At 38.2% G+C, this 20,147-nt stretch overlaps 2 protein-coding genes across 2 annotated transcripts; both read right to left on the bottom strand.

Moving 5' to 3' along the window:
* Positions 1–305: 305 nt before the first annotated feature.
* On the bottom strand, positions 306–10,641 carry LOC143861489 (uncharacterized). Its single transcript, XM_077372425.1, has 5 exons — positions 10,552–10,641; positions 3,072–3,529; positions 2,831–2,977; positions 901–2,745; positions 306–649 (listed from the first exon to the last, which is right to left on the bottom strand). The coding sequence occupies exons 2-5, from the start codon at positions 3,512–3,514 to the stop codon at positions 556–558; spliced, it is 2,529 nt and encodes an 842-aa protein (XP_077228540.1). The 5' UTR covers positions 3,515–3,529; positions 10,552–10,641; the 3' UTR covers positions 306–555.
* Positions 10,642–15,040: 4,399 nt separating this feature from the next.
* LOC143883896 (blue-light photoreceptor PHR2-like) lies at positions 15,041–19,174 on the bottom strand. Its single transcript, XM_077387232.1, has 5 exons — positions 18,562–19,174; positions 17,561–17,802; positions 16,189–16,406; positions 15,970–16,068; positions 15,041–15,454 (listed from the first exon to the last, which is right to left on the bottom strand). The coding sequence occupies exons 1-5, from the start codon at positions 19,061–19,063 to the stop codon at positions 15,331–15,333; spliced, it is 1,185 nt and encodes a 394-aa protein (XP_077243347.1). The 5' UTR covers positions 19,064–19,174; the 3' UTR covers positions 15,041–15,330.
* Positions 19,175–20,147: the final 973 nt, after the last annotated feature.

Below are 20,147 nucleotides of genomic sequence, written 5' to 3'. Positions count from 1 at the left end.
TTATGACACTGACTAGTGATGATGTAAAGTGCATGAATTGTGACTAATGAATGATTATGACACTAATCAGTGATAATGTAAAGTGAATTGTTCTTTATGCTTAAGACTAATGACTGACTTATGTAATTAAATGATACTTGTTTAAGAAATCAAATGAGCGGTTGTTGTAAACAAAAAAAACTAGCAAAATATGCAGAATATAGAAAATATCTTTGGTTCTAACCTTACCCTTCCTCATGGGTTCCTCCATAAACATGCTTTTTCAACATGGAAAATAATACAAAACTGACAAAAGATGTGGAATATGGTAACAAATAGGCAAAATATGCAGAATTGATTATGCATTTTACAGCACAGAGAATTTCAACACGGAAAATGAGCAAAAAGAGGCGAAGATAAGGAATATGGTAACAAATAGGCAAAATATGCAGAATTGATAATGCGTTTTTCAGCACGGAGCATTGTTTACATGGCCATATATGTTTATTTTTCAAATGCCATTATCAATCACCAGCCATACGCAAATGGAGTTCAAGTCGCGGTCAAGAGGAAAAATTAATCCTTTTTCTTTGTCTTCTTCACCTTCTTATTCTTCGGACTTGGGGGAGAATGCAATGATCTCTTTCGCAGATCATAAGGAGAAGTTGAGCTACAAAGAAAGTAAATAGTTAGCAAAATAATACAATCAGTCTAGTAAAATAAGGACAACCACAAATAGTGAGCATACAGTAATCATAGCAACCATTGATACAAGACACTTGGAAGAAACTATTTTGACATAGGAAAAAAAGGGGCTAATAAGGTTCACCAGATTTACAACGAATATAAAACCACCCATTAAAATGGAATTATTAAATAAAATAATTCCAGATAAGGAATGACACCATATAAACGACATACCTAGGATTTTTAGGTGTCGAAGGTCCTATAGGATCCATGTTTACTGTTTGGCTTCTTTTAGGAGAGTTTTTGCATGTTCTTCTTGAGTGTCCAAAGTCGCCACATAGACCGCACTTGTTTTGCGCTCCAACTGCCAACTTTTTCTCTTTTCTTGTTTGGGGCCTTCCAGGCATTCTTCTTGCATGAGGTGGTAGCACTAAAGGCAAAGGGTCCGGAGACGGCTGCCACTGTGTTCGATCCAATGTTTGATGAATCTTTTCTTCATATGTATCTCGATATCTTTCTGCGAGGAAATACGGCTGACAAAAATCATACGGATCTAGCATCTTGTTACCAATGGCCGCCATAGCATGGGCGCATGGGAGGCCAATCATTTGGAATACACCACAACTACATGTTCGAGCTTCTAAGTCAACAACATTCAGATATCCGACCGACTGCACTTCAAATACATGAACCCCAAGTGGATTTACGGTACACTTACTCCCAATTTCATGTGCCAGTTGTACATGTTTTTCCCCATAAGAAGTCAAACGTTTTGTCCAAGTTTGACCAACTTTTCGACGGTGCTGAAAGATGTTAGAAGTTTTCCCACATATGTGTTCCACTAGTGAAGTAATGGGTAGTGTTTTTGCTTCTTTTACAATAGCATTGAAGGACACTGATTTGGTCGTTGACAATGCACCATATCTATCCCCCTTGAAGTACAAAGTAGCCCAGTTTTCCTTTGGCATCTCAGAAATCCATTGGTGTGCACTTTCATTATTTTCTTTAATACTTTCCATAGCCCACTTGAACTCACTCTCCTTTAACGTCTCCGCAGCCTTCAAAAATAGATCACGGAGGACAATATTCCCAAATTTATCATAAAAGCTTGCACTCAGATGACGTATGCAAAAGCGGTGATGTGAGTTAGCAAACACTTCAGATACTGCTTTTGGCAATCCTTTCTCTCGATCAGAGCAGATGGTGATTGTGTTAGACCCCGTTGACATAAACCGGGTACGAAACAAATTCAGAAACCAACTCCAACTGTCATAAATCTCAATCTCAACAATAGCAAATGCCAATGGGAATAATCCATTGTTTCCATCTATACCGCATGCAATCAATAATATTCCACGGTACTTGCCCCTCAAATGTGTACTGTCCATCAATACAAGGGGTCTAAGTGTATGATTTAAAGCACGTATACATGGGCCAAATGTCCAAAATAAACGAGCAAATGAGTCATCCCCATCAGGATATATATCGCGAGATTGAACTATACTCATATAACTGCCAGGATTTGATCTTGTCAACTCAAATGAATATGCAGGTAATATGCGATAAGAGTCATCGGCATTTCCACAAATAATTTCATGTATGATTTCCTTTGCTGTGTGTGCCTTTCGATAGCTTATAGTTATATCCCATTTCATCTTGATGTAGTCAACTATAGCGGAGACCTTTATGTCTTCTGGACGAGAGAATAGACCCTTGCAAGTTTCTGCTACCCATGGCGATGTAACAAAAGGATGATCATTGTTGTGGAGTTTAGATGAACACATATGCTCTGACACGAAGGTTTTCACCTTCACAACATCCAAACGTTTGGTACCAGTTATCCGCCAAGGGCAAGTTCTTTCCTTGCATCGAACTGCATACTTTGAAGATCTTGAATCATTTGTGAACAATAAGAATTTGCGTCGAATTGCATATTCTTGAACCACTCTCTTAAAGCATTCAATACTTGGAAAAGTTGCCCCCACCTTGAGCTTGTACTCTACGTCTCCAACCTTGTCATCCTTTGAATGTGTGACAGCTCTTTGATCGTCTTCTATGGGTATACTTATATTCAATAAACTGCAAAATAAAGAAAAAAGCTGATTTGCATCATTTTAAAGTTAATAATGACTAGTAAAAAATTTGTTGTTTTCATTAGGAGTACCTGGTTGTACGAGTGAAATCCAATTGATCAACCACATTGACATGTGGTTCATCAATAATTGCATCCAAGTTACCATCCTTAGCACTTGTACATGTATAATCGACTTGATCGTGCACTTGGTTAATGAAAATATCATCTTCAAAATCCCTGGTTAGTTGGGATACATTGAAATTAGGATTTAAAATGAAAATTTTGTAGCAAAAATAAAGAAGACGAAAAAAAAAATTGAGGACTTCAATACCTGGGGATGTCTACTGAAACATTCTCCAATGGATCATTGCCATGTTGCCGATCTTGGGAGGTGACACTTGGTGAGATCGAAGTAGAAGAGGGTAGAGTCGGACGATAAACGGTTTCATCGGTCAGATGTTTCGTTATGTATAAGCACAAAGAATTGTACCCATTATTATCAAAAATCCCCATCATTGATTGTAGGTCATCATCATCTTTGATTTCATATAAAATGACATGTAATGGATCTGCCACATATCGACATCTTATAGATAAAGATACATCATTGGCTCTAGTTCCAATCTTACTATGAATTAGAGATTCCAGTTCTAAAAATTTAATCTGGCGATTCGTCTTGACAAACTTCATGCTCCCGCCCACATAGTCATATGAACCCTCTTGCTTGAAGCGTCCATCAAAATGCAAGATAAAGGATGCTTTAGTTTCTACCATTTTTTGAAGACAAATCTAACAAAGAGCAAGGAAAAACTATTTAGTAATGCAGTCCATATTTTTAGAAAGCATTAAGAAGTGTACAAAACATAGAAAATAAAATAAACCCGAATAAAATTAACATATAAGCATCAGAATAAATCATGTATGAATCAAGGCAAATCATGTAGGAATTAGGGAAAATCTTGTACGAGTCAGGGTAAATCATGTAGGAGTCAAGGGCAATGATGTTAGAGTCAGGATAAATTATGTAGGAGTCAACGTAAATCATGTTAGGAGGCAGGGTAAATCATTATAGGAATCAGGATAATCGTGTAGGAGTAAGGGTAAATCATATAGGGAGTCATAGTAAATCATGTAGGATTCAGGATAGACGATGTTAGCATTCATGACAAATTAAGTAGGAGTCAAGGTAAATCAAGGTAGGATTCAGAGAAAATCATGATAGGAATCAGGGCAAATTATGATAGGAGTAAGGGCAAATCATCTTAGGATTGAAGGTAAATCACGGTAGGAGTTGGGGTAAATCACATAAGGAGTTAGGGAAAATCACTTTAAGAGTCGGAGTAAATCATGTTAGGAGTTGGGGAGTCAGAGTAAATCATGTTACAAGTCGGGGAAAATCACAATAGGAATCAAGGTAACCAACTGATTGCACTGACCATGTGTGTTCTCCTTCCTTCTAGTTGAGAGGAAGATGACAACAAAGAAAATACAAAGAAACTTCTCACTGATATGCCACCTCACAATGTGCCTTTTAGTGTTATCAATGATTTGGACAATGGAAGCGATTTTAGGAGTTGGGGTAAATGTGTATGGTCGGGGTAAATCAGGTTTTTAATTACAAAAAGGTATTTTACCTTGTTAATGGTGGTCGACAGTTGTCAACAGAGTCCACAACACACGTGCGGGAGTGAAAAGCGGCATACGAACTGGATGAGTGCGACGACAAACAGGATAAGTGTGAATGGATGAATGTGATAGAGGGCGGCCCACGGACTGGATGAGTCCGTCAACAGACGGATGGAGAGGACACCTCGAAGGTATATGAATGGAACAGGAAGGGCAAACACATTGTATAATAGGGCATAGAGAAGAGAAAAAACGAGAGAGAGGGAGAGAAGCAGATGGTGGGAACCTATGTAAAAAGGACATTTTGATCTTTTTCATGTACATCAACCCTAAATGATTAATATTTTCAAAATCAACATCGTTTTATTTTTAATGGTAAAGAAAATCAACATTTTTTGGTTATGTCAGCATGTATTTAGTTGGTAAAAATCTAATAATAGTGATGATAAAGAAGATTATTATTGAGGTTTGGAGTCAAATGGGTTCTTCCAGCCAAATTAACGGAGTTGTTCGATAATTGGGAAATGTCTCCATGAAGAGGAAAATGAAAAATATTGCGGGATGCATCCTTCCTTGCAACGTTGTGGGTATTATGGAAAGAAAGAAACGCCAGGGTATTCAAAGGCATATAAAAAAGGCCTCTTTTTCTGTTTAACAAAATGATAGCTCTCACAATACCATAGGTAAGATCTATTCCAAGGTTTGCATTTGTGTCCGCTTACGACTTATGGCATGGATGGGAGAGTACTATGCAACGGCGTAAGGGATGCGCCTAATGTGGTCCAATCCTGGGAGCCTCCTGCTCAAGGTTTTTTAAAACCCAATTTTGATGGATCTAGTATGTGAAACCCAGGTCCATCTGGAATAGGGGGAGTCTTAAGAGATGACCAAGGCAATGTCATATGGGCCTATTCAAGCCCTATCAGGATAGCAGATGCTAATGAGGCGGAAGTCAGGGCCATTCACCATGGTATCAAGCTACTTGAGAACGTAGATTTGGAAAGGGTGGAAATAGAAGGAGACTAAATGAATGTGATACAATGGATTAATGGCTTACATTCAATACCATGGAGGTTTGTGGCTTTTTTTGATGAAATAGAAGATCGGGTTGGTGAAGCTACTATAAAAGCCTATCATGTAAGGAGGTTTGCTAAGGGCGTAGCGGATAAACTAGCCCGAGATGGGGTTTCCAGAACAAGATTGGAGCAATTTGATTTTTTGCCACTGTGACGTATCTTTTGTATTTTTGTCTTTTTCACCTATATGTATGTATTGACCTTCTCAGTCTATTTCTATCAATAATATTTACCATTCAAAAAAAAAATAAAGATAACAGCAAAAAACGACAATAAAATAAAGCATACTCAACCCATGCAATTTAAAACTATTAGAGTTTCGTGAGGATCATTAGGATGTTGGAAAAATAATTTTAATGGGATTTTTTTCTAGTATTGAATTTTTTTTCTGGAAAAGTATTCTACTATATGGTTGACATCCTTCTGTTTCCTAGAATATTAAATTTTGCTACCCAATTGGCAATATCATCAAAATTATCAGTCAAAAAATAAGTTTTTCGTTGTGATGCAGGTATAGTGCCAGTTAGGGTCTGCCGCCGCTAATAAGATTGTGGGCACAATTTGTGTGCACTGTGCAGTTTACAATATAATTACAACTGAAATCTGAAAACTTACACAAAAGCCATATGTGCTTATTCAATCTTTTTTTATGGAATGGTATATTCAATCTTTAATAACCAAAGCATGTCCATTTTTCCTTGATTTGGAAATTGTTAGCCTGGAAGTGTCAGTAGCATTGATGTATAAATTTATCATTTCTCCTTGGTAGCTTGAGACTTCATAATATGATACCACCGTGGCATATCCTTACCAAAAGATGCATGAATATATCTATTTTATTCATGTAACTTTCAGTATGCAACCAACAAATTAACATTCATTTAAAACAAGTATTTACAAATCAGAACCAAATTTCCATGTCATGAGCTGCTTGGGGTCCATGTTCTGTTCATTTGCATCATATGATGAAAAGATTATTATCTAATGGTTTGGGATCTGTTAAAATAAAAAAAAGATAACGCCTTCCCCAACAGCTTAAGCTTTTGGAGTAATTGGTAGTTTTCACATGGTATCAGAGCAAATGTCCTGTCCTTGGTTCAAAACTCCTTGATATTAAAAATCCACACATAATGGCCAACCCAAAAGGGGGGCCACATGTGTCGCTTGTAGGCCAACCCTAAAAGGAGCAGCCACACATGAGGGGGAGTGTTAAAAGTATAAAAGATTAAATAACGCCTTCTCCAACAGCTTAAGCTTTTGGAGTAATTGGTTGTTTCATAGGGTCTAAAATTGTGATTTTAAAATGTCATTTATGTATAGGGACTTTAACATGCAGATAGTTATTGTTGAATATGCTAAATATTATGTGATCAAGCTAGAGACGCTCTGCAGCTAAAATGAGAGAGTTATGGATGTTTTACTATATAGCTCCATTTTTACCCCAAAACTACGGTTTCATATTGTTTTAGGGTAAAAAGTACATAAATCTCTCCTCCCATTGAATTTTTTGATGAGGTTTTTTTTGGTTAAAAAAAATTTGAAGATCACCAATTGGTAGAAACTTCACCCATTTTGGAATTAAAATTGGAGAGTTATGATGGTTTTAATTTTGGGTGATGTTTCGCACTGTCTTTAGAAAACATACCTGAATTCTCTCATCCCTTTGACTTTGTCGGTCCCGTTTGAAAGAAAACGTCGAGATGAGCAGATAGAGACTGATTTCACTTGTTTTGGACTTAAAATGAGAGAGTTATGCGTCATATGACTATAAGATTATTATCTAACGGTTTGGGGTCTGTTAAATTTTTTAAAAAAAAAGATAACGCCTTCTCCAACAGCTTAAGCTTTTGGAGTAATTGGTAGTTTTCAGATGGTATCAGAGCAAATGTCATGTCCTGGGTTCAAAACTCCTTGATATTAAAAATCCACACATAATGGCCAACCCAAAAGAGGGGCCACATCTTAGAAGCACGAAGCGGGGGCGGGGGCGGGGAAGCGTGGGTTCTAAAAGAGTCTAAGTTTGGGAGCGCCAAGGGAGCGTGTATGTAATAGTTTCTTTATATATCTTTCAAAATTCAAGCACATAAAAAAATAATAGTTTCTAACCATTTTCATATGTATCTTTTAAAATTTAAGTACATCTAAAAGTTTAAAATTTAATTTCTAACCATCTTCACCATCTTCATTTGTGTGCACTTGTTCCTCGTGCCTTCTGAAGATGCATTGTGCTTTCCCCAACGAATTACTTTGAAGAGTTGGAGGAGTTTGATATAAGGAAGTTGGTGATCGTGGGACTTATAGAGTAATAGAAGCAGGCTGTGAGCGTCATTAGAGCAGTTCCTGTCTCTCTGGGGTCGCGCTCCCTGGAAGCTCCTTCCTAAGGAGCGAGGAATCGAGGTTATGTGGTCAAGCTAGAGATGCTCTGCTGCTAAGTAAGGGGGAGAAGTAGATAGTTATAGTTGAATATGCTAAATATTATGTGGTCAAGCTAGAGACGCTCTGCTGCTAAGTAAATTAACTCATGTTTTGATGCATATTTCCATATATCATAGAAAGTGACTTGGTTGCATGGATGTCTCTCTACGCATTACTTATTTGGGTATACCTCTGGGGTATGGTATACCAAAGGCGGACCTATGGGACCTCGTTGGGGAGAAGATTGAGAGGAAACTTGCCACGTGGAAGAAAATGTTCTTATCTCTATTACTTTAATTAAGGCAGCACTAGCAAATATGCCGGTGTATTTTATGTCTCTCTACAAAATCCGCAAAAAGTGGCGAATCGCATCGAGAAACTTCAAAGAGATTTCTTATGGGAAGGTAAGGAAGGTGGGAAAAGGACGAAGCATTTGATAAAATGGTCAAAAGTCTGTAAATCAAAGAAAAGAAGGGGGGGGGGGGGGGGGGGGGGGTGTTATCGGCAGAATCAGTCTAAGAAATACAGCTCTATTAGGAAAGTGGATGTGGAGATTTGGGGTGGACAAGCAATCTCTATGGCACAATACCATTGCTGAGAAATATGGTGCCGGTTGGGGGCAGTGATTAAGCAGAAATCCATCGCCAAGATTGGGATCAGCTGTATGGAAAGCCGTGTGCTCCACTAGAGACTTATTCCTGCCTAATGTATGATTCAGGGTGGGTCAAGGTGTCGACGTCAGATTCTGATTTGTGGATGGGTAATTGTACTTTGTCCGATCAATACCCGAGTTTGTTCCGTCTGACGTCCGACCCAGAAGCAAGAATAGCAGACTACCTAATTCGGGGCTAGGGGACTAATAATACCTTTTGGAATATAATATTCGGTAGAAATTTGAAGGATTCGGAGTGTGACCAATTTGGAATCCTTGTTCAGCATTTATCTTCTAATTATCTCTCGCCGCACCTGGACGACAAATGGGTGTGGATGCATGATCCGGAAGGAAGATTTTCCGTTAAGTCTTTCTTTCAGAAGATTAACAATGGTCGTCATGCTAGGGTATGGAAACCCATTTCCCCTCCTAGGATTAATGCTTTCACATGGACGGTGATCCATCACGGAATTAGTACGTGTGATCGTCTAAAGCGACATGGTATTCGTCTTGCCAGCCGCTGTGTCCTATGCTATAATTCTGAAGAATCCCTCGATCACCTCTTGCTACAGTGTCCATACGCCTATCAGGTATGATTGTCTTAAAATTCTTTGGGATGTCATGGGTTTTCCAAAACAGCATTACAAAGGTCATATTGAATTGGGAACCCATGTGGACGTCCATCCCTTATGCGATCATATGGAATCTGTGGAACGAGAGAAATAACAGAATTTTCAATGGGAAAGCAAGGGTGCAATACTATACGGCAATGGACATTATATTCACGACAATCACTTGGTCTCAAGCGAAGGGGGGAAACCCGTATCCGGTTGGTAATGTGCTTCGTCATTGGATAGTGGTAATTTCCGAGAAGAAAAATCTGTCTTGTGTTTCACCCAGATGGATTCCAACACCAGAGGGGTGATTTAAACTCAATTTTGACAGCAGTTCGATTGGAAATCCGGGGAGGGCGGGCACTGGTGGGGTGATTCGTGACCACAACAGAAAAATCATCATCACATATTCAGGACCTGCTGGTGTCTATGGTGCCAATGAAGCGGAGGCGAAAGCCTTGCTTTCCGGACTCAGATGGTACGATGGTAACAATCTGGGACCTCTGATAGTGGAAGGTGACTCTGCTAACACTATTGCATGGGCATCAAATCGGTGTTGTGGACCGTGGAGGCTTGCCTCCACAATTGACGAGTTAGAGACCTCGTCCGAAACATAAGCCCTCAGCTACAACACACGAGGAGATCTGCCAATGATGTGGCAGATGGACTGGCATCTTATGCAATAAAATTTTTGTTACCATTAAAAAGATGAAAGTGACTTAATTTATTTATTATTATTATTACTTCTTTTTTTTTTTTTGCATTTCCTTCAGATTTATCCCAAATAAAAAAACAAATTAACAAACAAAACGTTCCTCTGATTCACTATAGATGAACAAGAACCCTTGTGTATCTGTATATGGCCATGGTCATATACATATGAAATACAATCAGAAATAAGAATAAAACAGGTAACAATAATTATCTGGAATAAAATAAAAAGGCTACTGATATTGGCACCACCATGATTTGATAATTGCACTAACTCACATTGTCTTATCTTTTTTAATTGGCTTCTGAGAGCTTTTTGGAATTGTAGTAAACCTTCAACAGGCTGATAAGTAATAAAAGACAAAGTCAGTTAGTGCAATTATCAAAACATGATGGTGTGAATATCAGTAACCAAATCATCAGAAGATAGAACTTCAAGCTCGAATTCATTTTGCAGCAACATATTATTAAAAAAAAAAAATGAAAACTCGTGAAAACAGAAATTCACAATCTGGGTCAGTAAAAGAAAAGCTTAATTTCGACTTAAAAATCAATCCCACGAAATTAGAGGTCAATGGTAAGGAAAACCCACAAAACCTAGATCAAACAAGAATGCATGGTAAAATAAATCATAGGAAAAGTATCCGTGGTATAATAAGATAAAATCAAAAACCCAAAAGTGCGAATATCAAAAGATTAGGGTTTCAGTTTCTATACCTCTGTAGAGGGCGAGAGAAAGCTAAGAGGAAGAGAGAGCGAGAGTAATCCATGAACGGGAATAAGAAATTGGGGTAAAAGTAAGGGAAATGTTATCAACACTGCTGTATTTTGATAAGGGCACTCCTCACTTTATTAAAAGTAAAGTATGGCCCCAACCATAGGATGATCCAAACGGTCCATTAGATGGGCCACAGCCTAAATAGGTTGTGTCCCAAAAATCATTTCCATAGGTTGACCCTAACCCTCCGATCAAAATCATTTCCATAGGTTGATCCTAACCCTCCGATCCACAACCTATTTAGGCTTTGGCCCATCAAATGGACGGTTAGGAATCTTTAGATCATCCTATGGTGCGGGCTATACCGTACTTTTAATAAAGTGAGGAGTTCCCTCATCAAAATACAGTAGTGCTGATAACATTTCCCAAAAGTAAATACATCTTATTTTAAAGTAAAAAAGAAAAGGAAGCTGATAAATTAGCAACCATGTAGGATAATTCGCACCCCTTATAAATTGAATTGACAAATTTTGGCAGACTTAAAACGGTTTTTGATGTCAAATCACGTTTCAGGGGTGTGAATTATCCTACAGTGGGTGCGAATTTATCTTCACCCAAAAGAAAATGGAGTGGAGGTGAAAAAAACAGCGGTAAAAAAGTGGATTTACACATTTTCTATATAAACGTACATATATAAGTGATTGGGTATTAAGACATTTGCCCTATAAACGTACATATTAAAACTTGACCCACGAGTTCAAGAGAAAAAGGATTTGGTATGCCTTTGGAGGCTTATATCCGCAGCACCGTCTTTTGATAAAGGCACTACTCACTCTCAAGATCCCAGCCAGCCAAACCTCGTCTTAAACTGTTTTTTTTTTTTAGTTTTATGGTTAAAATATTCCGGTTAAAATTTTGTCGGAGGTCGGGTTTGGGTCAGGTCGGGTTGCCAAAGGCTTCAACCCTAACCAAACCCGAAATTAAATCGGGTTGGCTTTTCCCAACCCAACCCGAGGAAATGCAAGCCCAACTCGAGCCAAAATCAGGTTGAATCCGTCGGATTCAGTTTGAGCCCAACCCCCAAGTTGCACACCTAGTTTAAAACACTATTTTTGGCCTATCTTTCTATCCTTATGCAGCTGTATTATGTAAACAACATTCGATTCTAGTACTCCTTTACTCCGTTACTCATTGACCTTTAGAGTTACTCATCCTCATGTCTTCGTCCTGTAAAGGAATAGGAATAGGAAGCTGGTTAGCTCATTAGATGTGAATTTTTGGTGTTTCGGTTTATTATACCATTTTTTTACCTTTTTTTTTTTTTTGAACCAATACCATATTAATGTTACCATATTAATGTTAGAATATGTGGGATCCAACGGTTGGATTGGGTTAAGATCTCACCGTTGGATCATCTTGGAGGTAGATTGGGTAAGTTGGCTAAATGAGGTGACTAGATAAATTAGGCGAGTGGATAAGAAGAGGCAAGCAAGAAAGATTAGGAAAGTAGATTTGATTAGGATTCCTTCCCTTCCATAATTATCTTGATTTAAATTTAATTAGGTAGATTTGATTAGGATTCCTTCCCTTCCATAATTATCTTGATTTCCCTTCTATGCTTATCATGTAAGTGCTTTAAATAAGCACCCTTTGATTACTGTAATTGCATCTAAGAATTAGTGAAATTTCTGAAGTTTATCAGAGTAGCTGATCTGGCCTTGATTAAAATTTCTGCAATTCTGATTTCCGGCGAACGGCTACATCGGCCGTCCGCCGGGCACTACAGCCATCAATCTCCATCACAAGCTAGGCATCCGCTCTCAACTCTGATTCAGATTTTTCCTCCATTATCACTCTCGATTTGTTCTCTTTTTTTTTTATATCCAAAATCATGTATGATGGCTTCTGTTTACATATCAGAATCTCGTATGGAGGATTTTCTTCCCAATGCCATTGGCCATGTTTGGATTGTTTGTCTCATCACCATGTTTGGTCTTGCCACCATTGCCGGAGGCTATACCCGTCCTATTGCCTTCGGGTCGCAAACCAGACTTCCCTCTTGCCAATCATACCCAACACCATTTTGTTGACATCCCACGGCCATTTGAAAAAGAGAATAACCTTCTTTGAATTTCTCAGATGATCTTGGCATCTTGCACGATTTTCCATTACAAAGGGCACGATTTTCCATTACAAAGGGCAAAGGTATTTGTATTTTCAAAATGAGGTAGCATCAGGCCTAGCAATGATGATCTTTCCAAGACAAGTCACATCGTGTGAAAACTAATACCTCTCTTCTGTTTCAAAAACTCATTTCATTAGTTTAATATTGAATACCTTTGTACTTGATAGGGGGCATGTTACCTAAGATTGAGATGGGTATTATTTGGAGGAAAGTTTCAACTCTCGTCTTATTGCAAACTCAATCTCTGTTGTTTATAGCATCATAGCCCTTTCTTCTTTCTTCATCAAAACAGTACACCACCTACCTCATTTTTCAACTCAAAAATTGATAGAGGCCCCTCTTTTAATATGTCTCCCATGGCTTGTCTCATCACTTCAAGCAACTCTCACCCAATTTTATTTGCACACCCCCCAGCCAAAAAAAGAAAGAAAGAAAAACATTTCTTTCACTTCTTAAAATCCAATCGGATGACATACTTTCCTTGTTGATATTTGCCGTTAGCTATGAAGTCGCTTCTTGTCGCTAATTTTCATTTTTCTCTTCTTTTCTATCCTTCTTCTTTGTCCTATTTCAGTTGAGGTACCTTTCTTTAGGTGTGTGCTTGAAATATTGACTCATTTCAGTTGAGGTGCTTCATTCATTTTCAATTGCGTGCCTGAAGGAGGATTTTTAGTTCCATGAGGATCGGTATTCAAAGCAGACCCATGCAATCTTGCCCATCGAGGCTCATTCTTGCCCATTCAAGCATCGGTCCATAGTGACCCAATCTTACTCGCCCATCGAGGCTTGAGTCTTGTCTAGCCCATTGAGGTTGTGATCTATTGATTCATTGTTTTTTTTTTTTTTTAAAACCTTCTTTGCGACACATCAACAAGCGGCGTCTTCTTCAGCAACCATCGTTGGTGATCATTGACAGCAACATCAGTCTTCACCATCAACTTTCGGAAGTGTGCATCAAATTGGTGGATTTTGATTAAATTTGTAATTTGGGAATTCTATTTTTCATATTTCGCAATTTTATTGTAATTATCGATTTTCAATCCATATACGTTTGAGGGGGCATGTTAGAATATGTGGGATCCAACGGTTGGATTGGGTTAAGATCTCACCGTTGGATCATCTTGGAGGTAGATTGGGTAAGTTGGCTAAATGAGAAAACTAGATAAATTAGGCGAGTGGATAAGAAGAGGCAAGCAAGAAAGATTAGAAAAGTAGATTTAATTAGGTAGATTTGATTAGGATTCCTTCCCTTCCATAATTATCTTGATTTCCCTTCTATGCTTATCATGTAAGTGCTTTATATAAGCACCCTTTGATTACTGTAATTGCATCTAAGAATTAGTGAAATTTCTGAAGTTTATCAATTAAACTTAAAATTTTCCCAACGCATAAAATGTGAATTTTGGTGTTTCTATTTATTATACCCTTTTTTTAATATCTTTTCTTCTTCTTTTTTTGGAACAAATACCATATTAAACTCAAAATTTTCCCATTTCTTTTGCTGAATCACGCTTTGCTAATTATGTTCAAGATGATATCCAAGCAATGTGGGCCCATACCTGAATCCAAACACTACTAAAAACACAGTGGGCCCACATTGTTTGGATGATCCAAAGCGTTCATTTGATGGGCCCTGAAATAGAGAGGGTGTGCCTAAAAAATCAGCTTCATCGGATCATCCTAACCCTTCAATCTATGGACGAACCGTCAACTGAGGGGGTCTACCTTACACAAATTGAAACCACAGGGGGTTTGCTTGTAACTTTTTAAACGTTAGGGGTTAAGTTGAATGTATCAGAAACTAAGTGTAAATATCACTACCTTTTTTTCAGCCAATAAAGTATTAAACTCGAATTTTTCCCATCCCATTTTCTCCCTAATCATGTTTTACTAAATATGCTTTAGATGCTATCAACACCTGATCATAAAAGTGTAAAAGCAAGTGGTGCAATTATCAAAATATGGTGACATGGACATTAGTACCCTCTACCTTTTCCTCTTCTTCCCCTTCTATTTCCTCTCAATGGAGCTCTAAAATAGAGAGAGAGAGAGAGAGAGAGAGAGAGAGTTACCGAAAGGATGAGCAAAAAATATCACAACCAATAGAACAGTTAGCATGGTTCAATTATGGGCATCCACTCTAAGATCAACACAGACTATCACTCTGAGTAGACCCCTCAACTTGGGTATCCACTCAAATTGGAAATGTTCTTTTCCTCTGCTATATAGATCATCCTTGCAATTATCAAATTCAAACTAATTCAGAACAACTCTCACTACAATCTACACAAGTCAATGGAGAACAGTAAGAAGGGAAAAAAAGGAAGGGTGAAATAGAAAAAGGGTGCAAAGTTTTTTTCATTTTCTTGAATGAACCATCTGCCAATACCGTCTCTTATTCATGTTTGGATAAACATGCTGAGTGTTTCATTGTCCACAGACCAAATCAACAGTCTCCGACCGAGAAATAGAAAACTTCAACCTTTAGGAGAACAAAAACTGAGGCTCAATAAAGAAACTCATCACAACTTCTTAAGAAAGCCAAACCATCATCAACAGCCAGCTTAAAACATAAACAAATGAACACAACGACCTAGTCTCGGTTCATGAATCGGGTTTTCATCCATCCATCTAAGTTGAAGCGAGTACCTGTACGAGTTGTAACTGGAACATCATCCAGTTTCTCCTTACTGGAGCTGTATTTCTTAGTAATAAATCTGAAACCAGAGCACACATGAAATGTAACCACAGGCATTTAATAAAGCCTACTGATATAGGCACTACCATGTTTTGATAATGGGCCGAACCCACCTTCTCTTTTCATTTCTAATTAGCTTCTGAGAGCTTGTTTGGAATTGTAATAAACTTTGATAGCTGTTTAAATAATAACAGACAAGGTGAGTTTGCCTCATTATCAAAACATGGTAGTGCAATTATCAATAGCCTTGATAAATCATAGACAAAGTATAACAAACTCTAGCTAAGCAATAAGTTAATCAGTATAGAAATTCATCATTTTCAACGCCAAGGGAATAGAGAGATGTCCCTAACTTGTATAAAATCGACGAAAGCATTTAACTTTGCTTGTTTGTGCTTTAAGAATCACAACCCACAAGAAAGTTGAGTGCCTTTGCCAGTAGCAACAACCCATTTAGACAGTGACACACACCTCATAACTTAGTGGTTTGGAAAAAGGGGATCTTAAACAGAAAAGTCTGGCCTTTTTAAGTACCTGAAGAAATCCCTCCATAACAACTCAGACTTTAATGAGTTCAGTTCATTATCAGTTTCCTCAGCACCATTTCTCTGAGTCGAGGCAGCAGAATTCATTCTAGAAGGCAAGATTTACTTCTCAATGAGAATGGTTCACGTCAAATTCAGATAAAAAGGAGAATGACTGAAACAAAATAACATGGTCATGGTCATCATATATTGAGAAGGTCAGCGATACCTGTTACAATATTCCTTTAGCTCATCGAACATGAATCGCGGGGAGAGACATCCCATGGCTAGCCATGGTGAGATATTGCAGGAAAATTTTGCAAAATAACTATTATTCTGGGGAGCATTGTTTGGCAGGTCCACGCAATCTGATGCAAACCTTAGAAGTCTCTTCAATGCTTCAGTTTCACCTCCCATAAAACAAGCATTAGCAGAAGGCTTTCCATCCTGAGCAACCAGAAACAACATTTGAAGTCATTTTTTTGACACATACTCCAGCAAATGGCTCCTAAAAAAGAAACAACCATCTGTACATTACTACTTTTCTATGTTAAGCACCAAAATATACTAACATTTGAAATTGACATGGTGACAGGCCAGCCAAGGGCACACTCATAAAGTAAAGCAAGCGAATAATTTTTTGCTGATTAAGAAAGATAAATTATCCTATGGGACATGTCCCATTGTAATCCTTGCTAGAAGTAGTGGAATTCCATGTTGAGGGTATTTTAGACATTATGAAGTGAACTCACTCATATTTATGACTTGTAACATGTTCTTTCTATGATTGAATGGAAGAGAGTTGAGAGTATCATGCAATGGCTTACACAGTAACTAGTTGATGCAGTTGAAGACACTTGGGAAATAATGGGGTTTGATGTTGACAGGCCAATGAAGATGTTCTATGATCAGCTACTAGTTGCATTTCATGTAATTCAGTGTTTCATGAGAGGACTAAGGGCAATGAAGTAGATTATCATTTTGTTCGTTAAACGATTACTAGCAAATTGATATCTACTCTGATCAGTGTATGAGACCCAAAGATCAATTGGCAGACATAGAAAGGCACTTGTTCCAAGCTGCAGGTGGATGATATTTATGCTTCTACTTGAGGGAGAGCGTCAAGAATTAACATAGTGGTTTAGTTTGATTTACGTAGTATTTTGGTTAATTTAATTCCTTTATTATTTCTTATTTTATTTACATTAGTAGGATTCTAGTATTTCTGATTTTGATTTTGAGAAGAAGAAGAATATAGATTGAAAAGACACAAAACCAATGACAGACTCCACAAACAATGCTATGAAAATCACCAATGAAAAGATTCATAACTGATAGGTCCAGTACCAATTTAAAAAGGAAATGGGTTTCCAAAGCTGGTAAACTTCAGATTCTCATATGTCCTGCAATCTTTTTTCTGATCATACTCAGATTATTTTTCATTACTAACAAAAAAAAAGGGAGAAAATAAATCATCCATGAGGCCCACAATAGATTTAGGCTAAAATTACTTTCTAAAATAGCTTAAAATGAAAGAAAAATCCATAACAATTCAAACATAATTAATTGCTAAATAATATATATAAAAAATCTGCTGGAACCTGAGGCATGGTGGATGTTGGGCTGAGTCCAAGATCCAACAAAGTCGGAATTTCGCCGGCCTCAACATCTCCTCTAGTTGGCAAACCCTTCAATTGATCCAATGCCTTAGTTGTCTTCCTCACATTTATACCCTTCACACTCTCCCTAAATCCCCCATAATTTGATGGCATCTCCTCCAGCTTAAATGGCAAATCATCAATATGACAAAGTGTGCTTCCCCAAAAATACTTCACCTCCACCCCTTTGTTGGGACAAAATTGGTATCATGAATAATCACATGGTGGAGATGCAAATAATCAAATAATCAAAGCTAGAAAGAGGGTTAGAAAAATGGGAGGCAGGCAAGACAAGCATAGGCTTTCACTTGTTTGGATTGCAGGAATTTTCTAGAAAAGTTTGGAAAGGAAAAATATTGTTAAATTTTTTTTATTTTTTTACCCAAAAAATGACAATTTGAACCAACCCTGTACAATTTTTACTTAGAGGGACCTTGAATTTATGAAAACATCACTCTAAATTAATGACAATCATATGATTTCCCTATAAATCTTAGAATGAAAAAAAAAAAAAAAAATCCCAAGAAAAATTTTCCCATCAGATTTTCTTTTTTTGAAATGGATCAAAAATTCTTTTCTAGCAATCCAAACAGGGCCTTGAAGACTTTAATTTCCCTCCTTATGTAGGTGGAAATAAGTTCGGAGGTTACAATGCCTGTTAAAGTATAAAAGATTAAATACTGCCTTCTCCAACAGCTTAAGCTTTTGGAGTAACTGGTTGTTTCACAATACCTGCACCAAGAACAAGAGCTGCGCCTTGAGCTCAAGACAACCAGTATGCCTTAGAGAATCATAGAAGACTTATAAAGAGTAGTCTTATAGAAGATTAAAAAACCATGAAGGAACCCTTTAATGACATCTTTTCACATGAAAGAATTGTCTCTTTGAAAAAACTATTTTTTTATTTATTTTGAAAGATAAAATAATTTGAAAATACTCAACACCTTGTTCCTTCACAGCTGCCTCAAACTTCTCCTCCACTCGAACCTCGTCACACGACACCTCCCGGTGCACATACACAGCCTCCGCCCCGACGGCTTTTGTCAATTCAACGAGCACAATCTCCGGCGTCCCAATCCGGACAACCAGGTCAGAGCCACGGGACCTGAGGTTGCACCGGAGAACAGCGACAGATTCGGGGATGAACGTGGCGCGGGTTGGACCGGTCTTGTTGAATCCGGCAGGTGACTTTCCGTAAAGGCGGGGGTCGAAGCAGTATACGGGGAGGACGGAGAGGGATTCGTTGGTGGCGGTGGTTAGGATTTCGTTGTCGTGGAGGCGGAGGTCGTTGCGGAACCAGATGATGGAAGCACGGCTGAGGCCGGCGGGATCGGAGGAGTGGCCGGAGTGGGAGAAGAGGGGGGAGGAGGAGAATGGAGTGGATTTGAGATGGGGTTTGGTGGAGGAAAGTGTGGAGGAAAGTGTGGTAATTTTGCTTGGATCCATGGCTTTTGAAGCTGAGAGAGAGAGAGAGAGAGAGAGAGAGAGAGAGAGAGAGAGAGAGAGAGAGTTTTGCTTCTCTATACCGAATAAACCGTTATTTTAAATTACCGTTTGTCTGAGTTTCTGATGCTATTGTGTTTCTTGTGATGTCTCAGAAATTGATATTAGCACCCTCTTTCTTCGATATTTCTAACGAGACTATGGGTGCGACCTCCTTGGTATCCCATGACTCACGTTTCTAAAAGATATTGGACCTTCCTTTGGCTGGGTTGGGTTCAATCGAAAAAAGTCGGGTCGGGTTGGGTATTCTTTGGGTCGGGTTCGGGTTGACTTTTCCCAACAACCTGGGTTGAGTTCAGGTTCAGAACTTGGCAATCCGACCTGAGTGAAACCCAACATTTTTTACTATTTTTTGAAGTAAGCTTAAAAACTCAGGTTGGGTCGGGTTGAATTAGAGTCGGGTTCGAGTTGGAAAAAAGGGTTCCTCAGGTCGGATCAGGTTGAACCTCATCAGATTGGAACTCAGTTCGGGTTTGGATGGAGTAAATGGTTCCACAGGTCGCGTTCGGGTTGAATCGGTCTTTATTTTCCAAACGAAATATGGTTTTGGAAGTGTTTTCCAAATATAATACATACTTAGGGTGTTGAATGTAACAGTAGGCATGTCTCATTGTGATTACAACAGATCCCATCTGGCCATCTTATTTTGAGCAGATTTTTCTTTTCCTTGTTTTTCAGTCACTGCTCACTTCTCATCCTCTCCTGCTCATACCTTACCAACTCTCTCTCTCTCTCTCCCACCCTCTTTGTCCCTCTCCCACCACTTGATAAAATAATATTTCATGGAAAAAAATTTCATGGCTGCCAAACATGGCATCTTAAAAATACGTCTTTCATCCAATTGTTGATCAACAACTTAGGATCGTCCAATCAGTACCAAATTTAAAGGCATAGTTGGATCCAGAGATATTATATGAAATTTGGAAAACACTTCCAAATGGGACTCAGTTTGGAAAATGAAATTAACCAACGATTTCACCATTCTAAATGTTTTTTTCTTGGATTTCATAGGGATTCGTGCTCACAT

The sequence above is a fragment of the Tasmannia lanceolata genome, unplaced genomic scaffold (genome assembly GCF_043159265.1).
Source record: "Tasmannia lanceolata isolate RefF3 unplaced genomic scaffold, GAP_Taslan_0.1 ptg000002l, whole genome shotgun sequence".
In the NCBI taxonomy this organism is placed as follows: domain Eukaryota; kingdom Viridiplantae; phylum Streptophyta; class Magnoliopsida; order Canellales; family Winteraceae; genus Tasmannia; species Tasmannia lanceolata.
The sequence above is the reverse complement of the archived record's forward strand: the minus strand, read 5'-3'. Positions and strand labels throughout refer to the sequence as shown.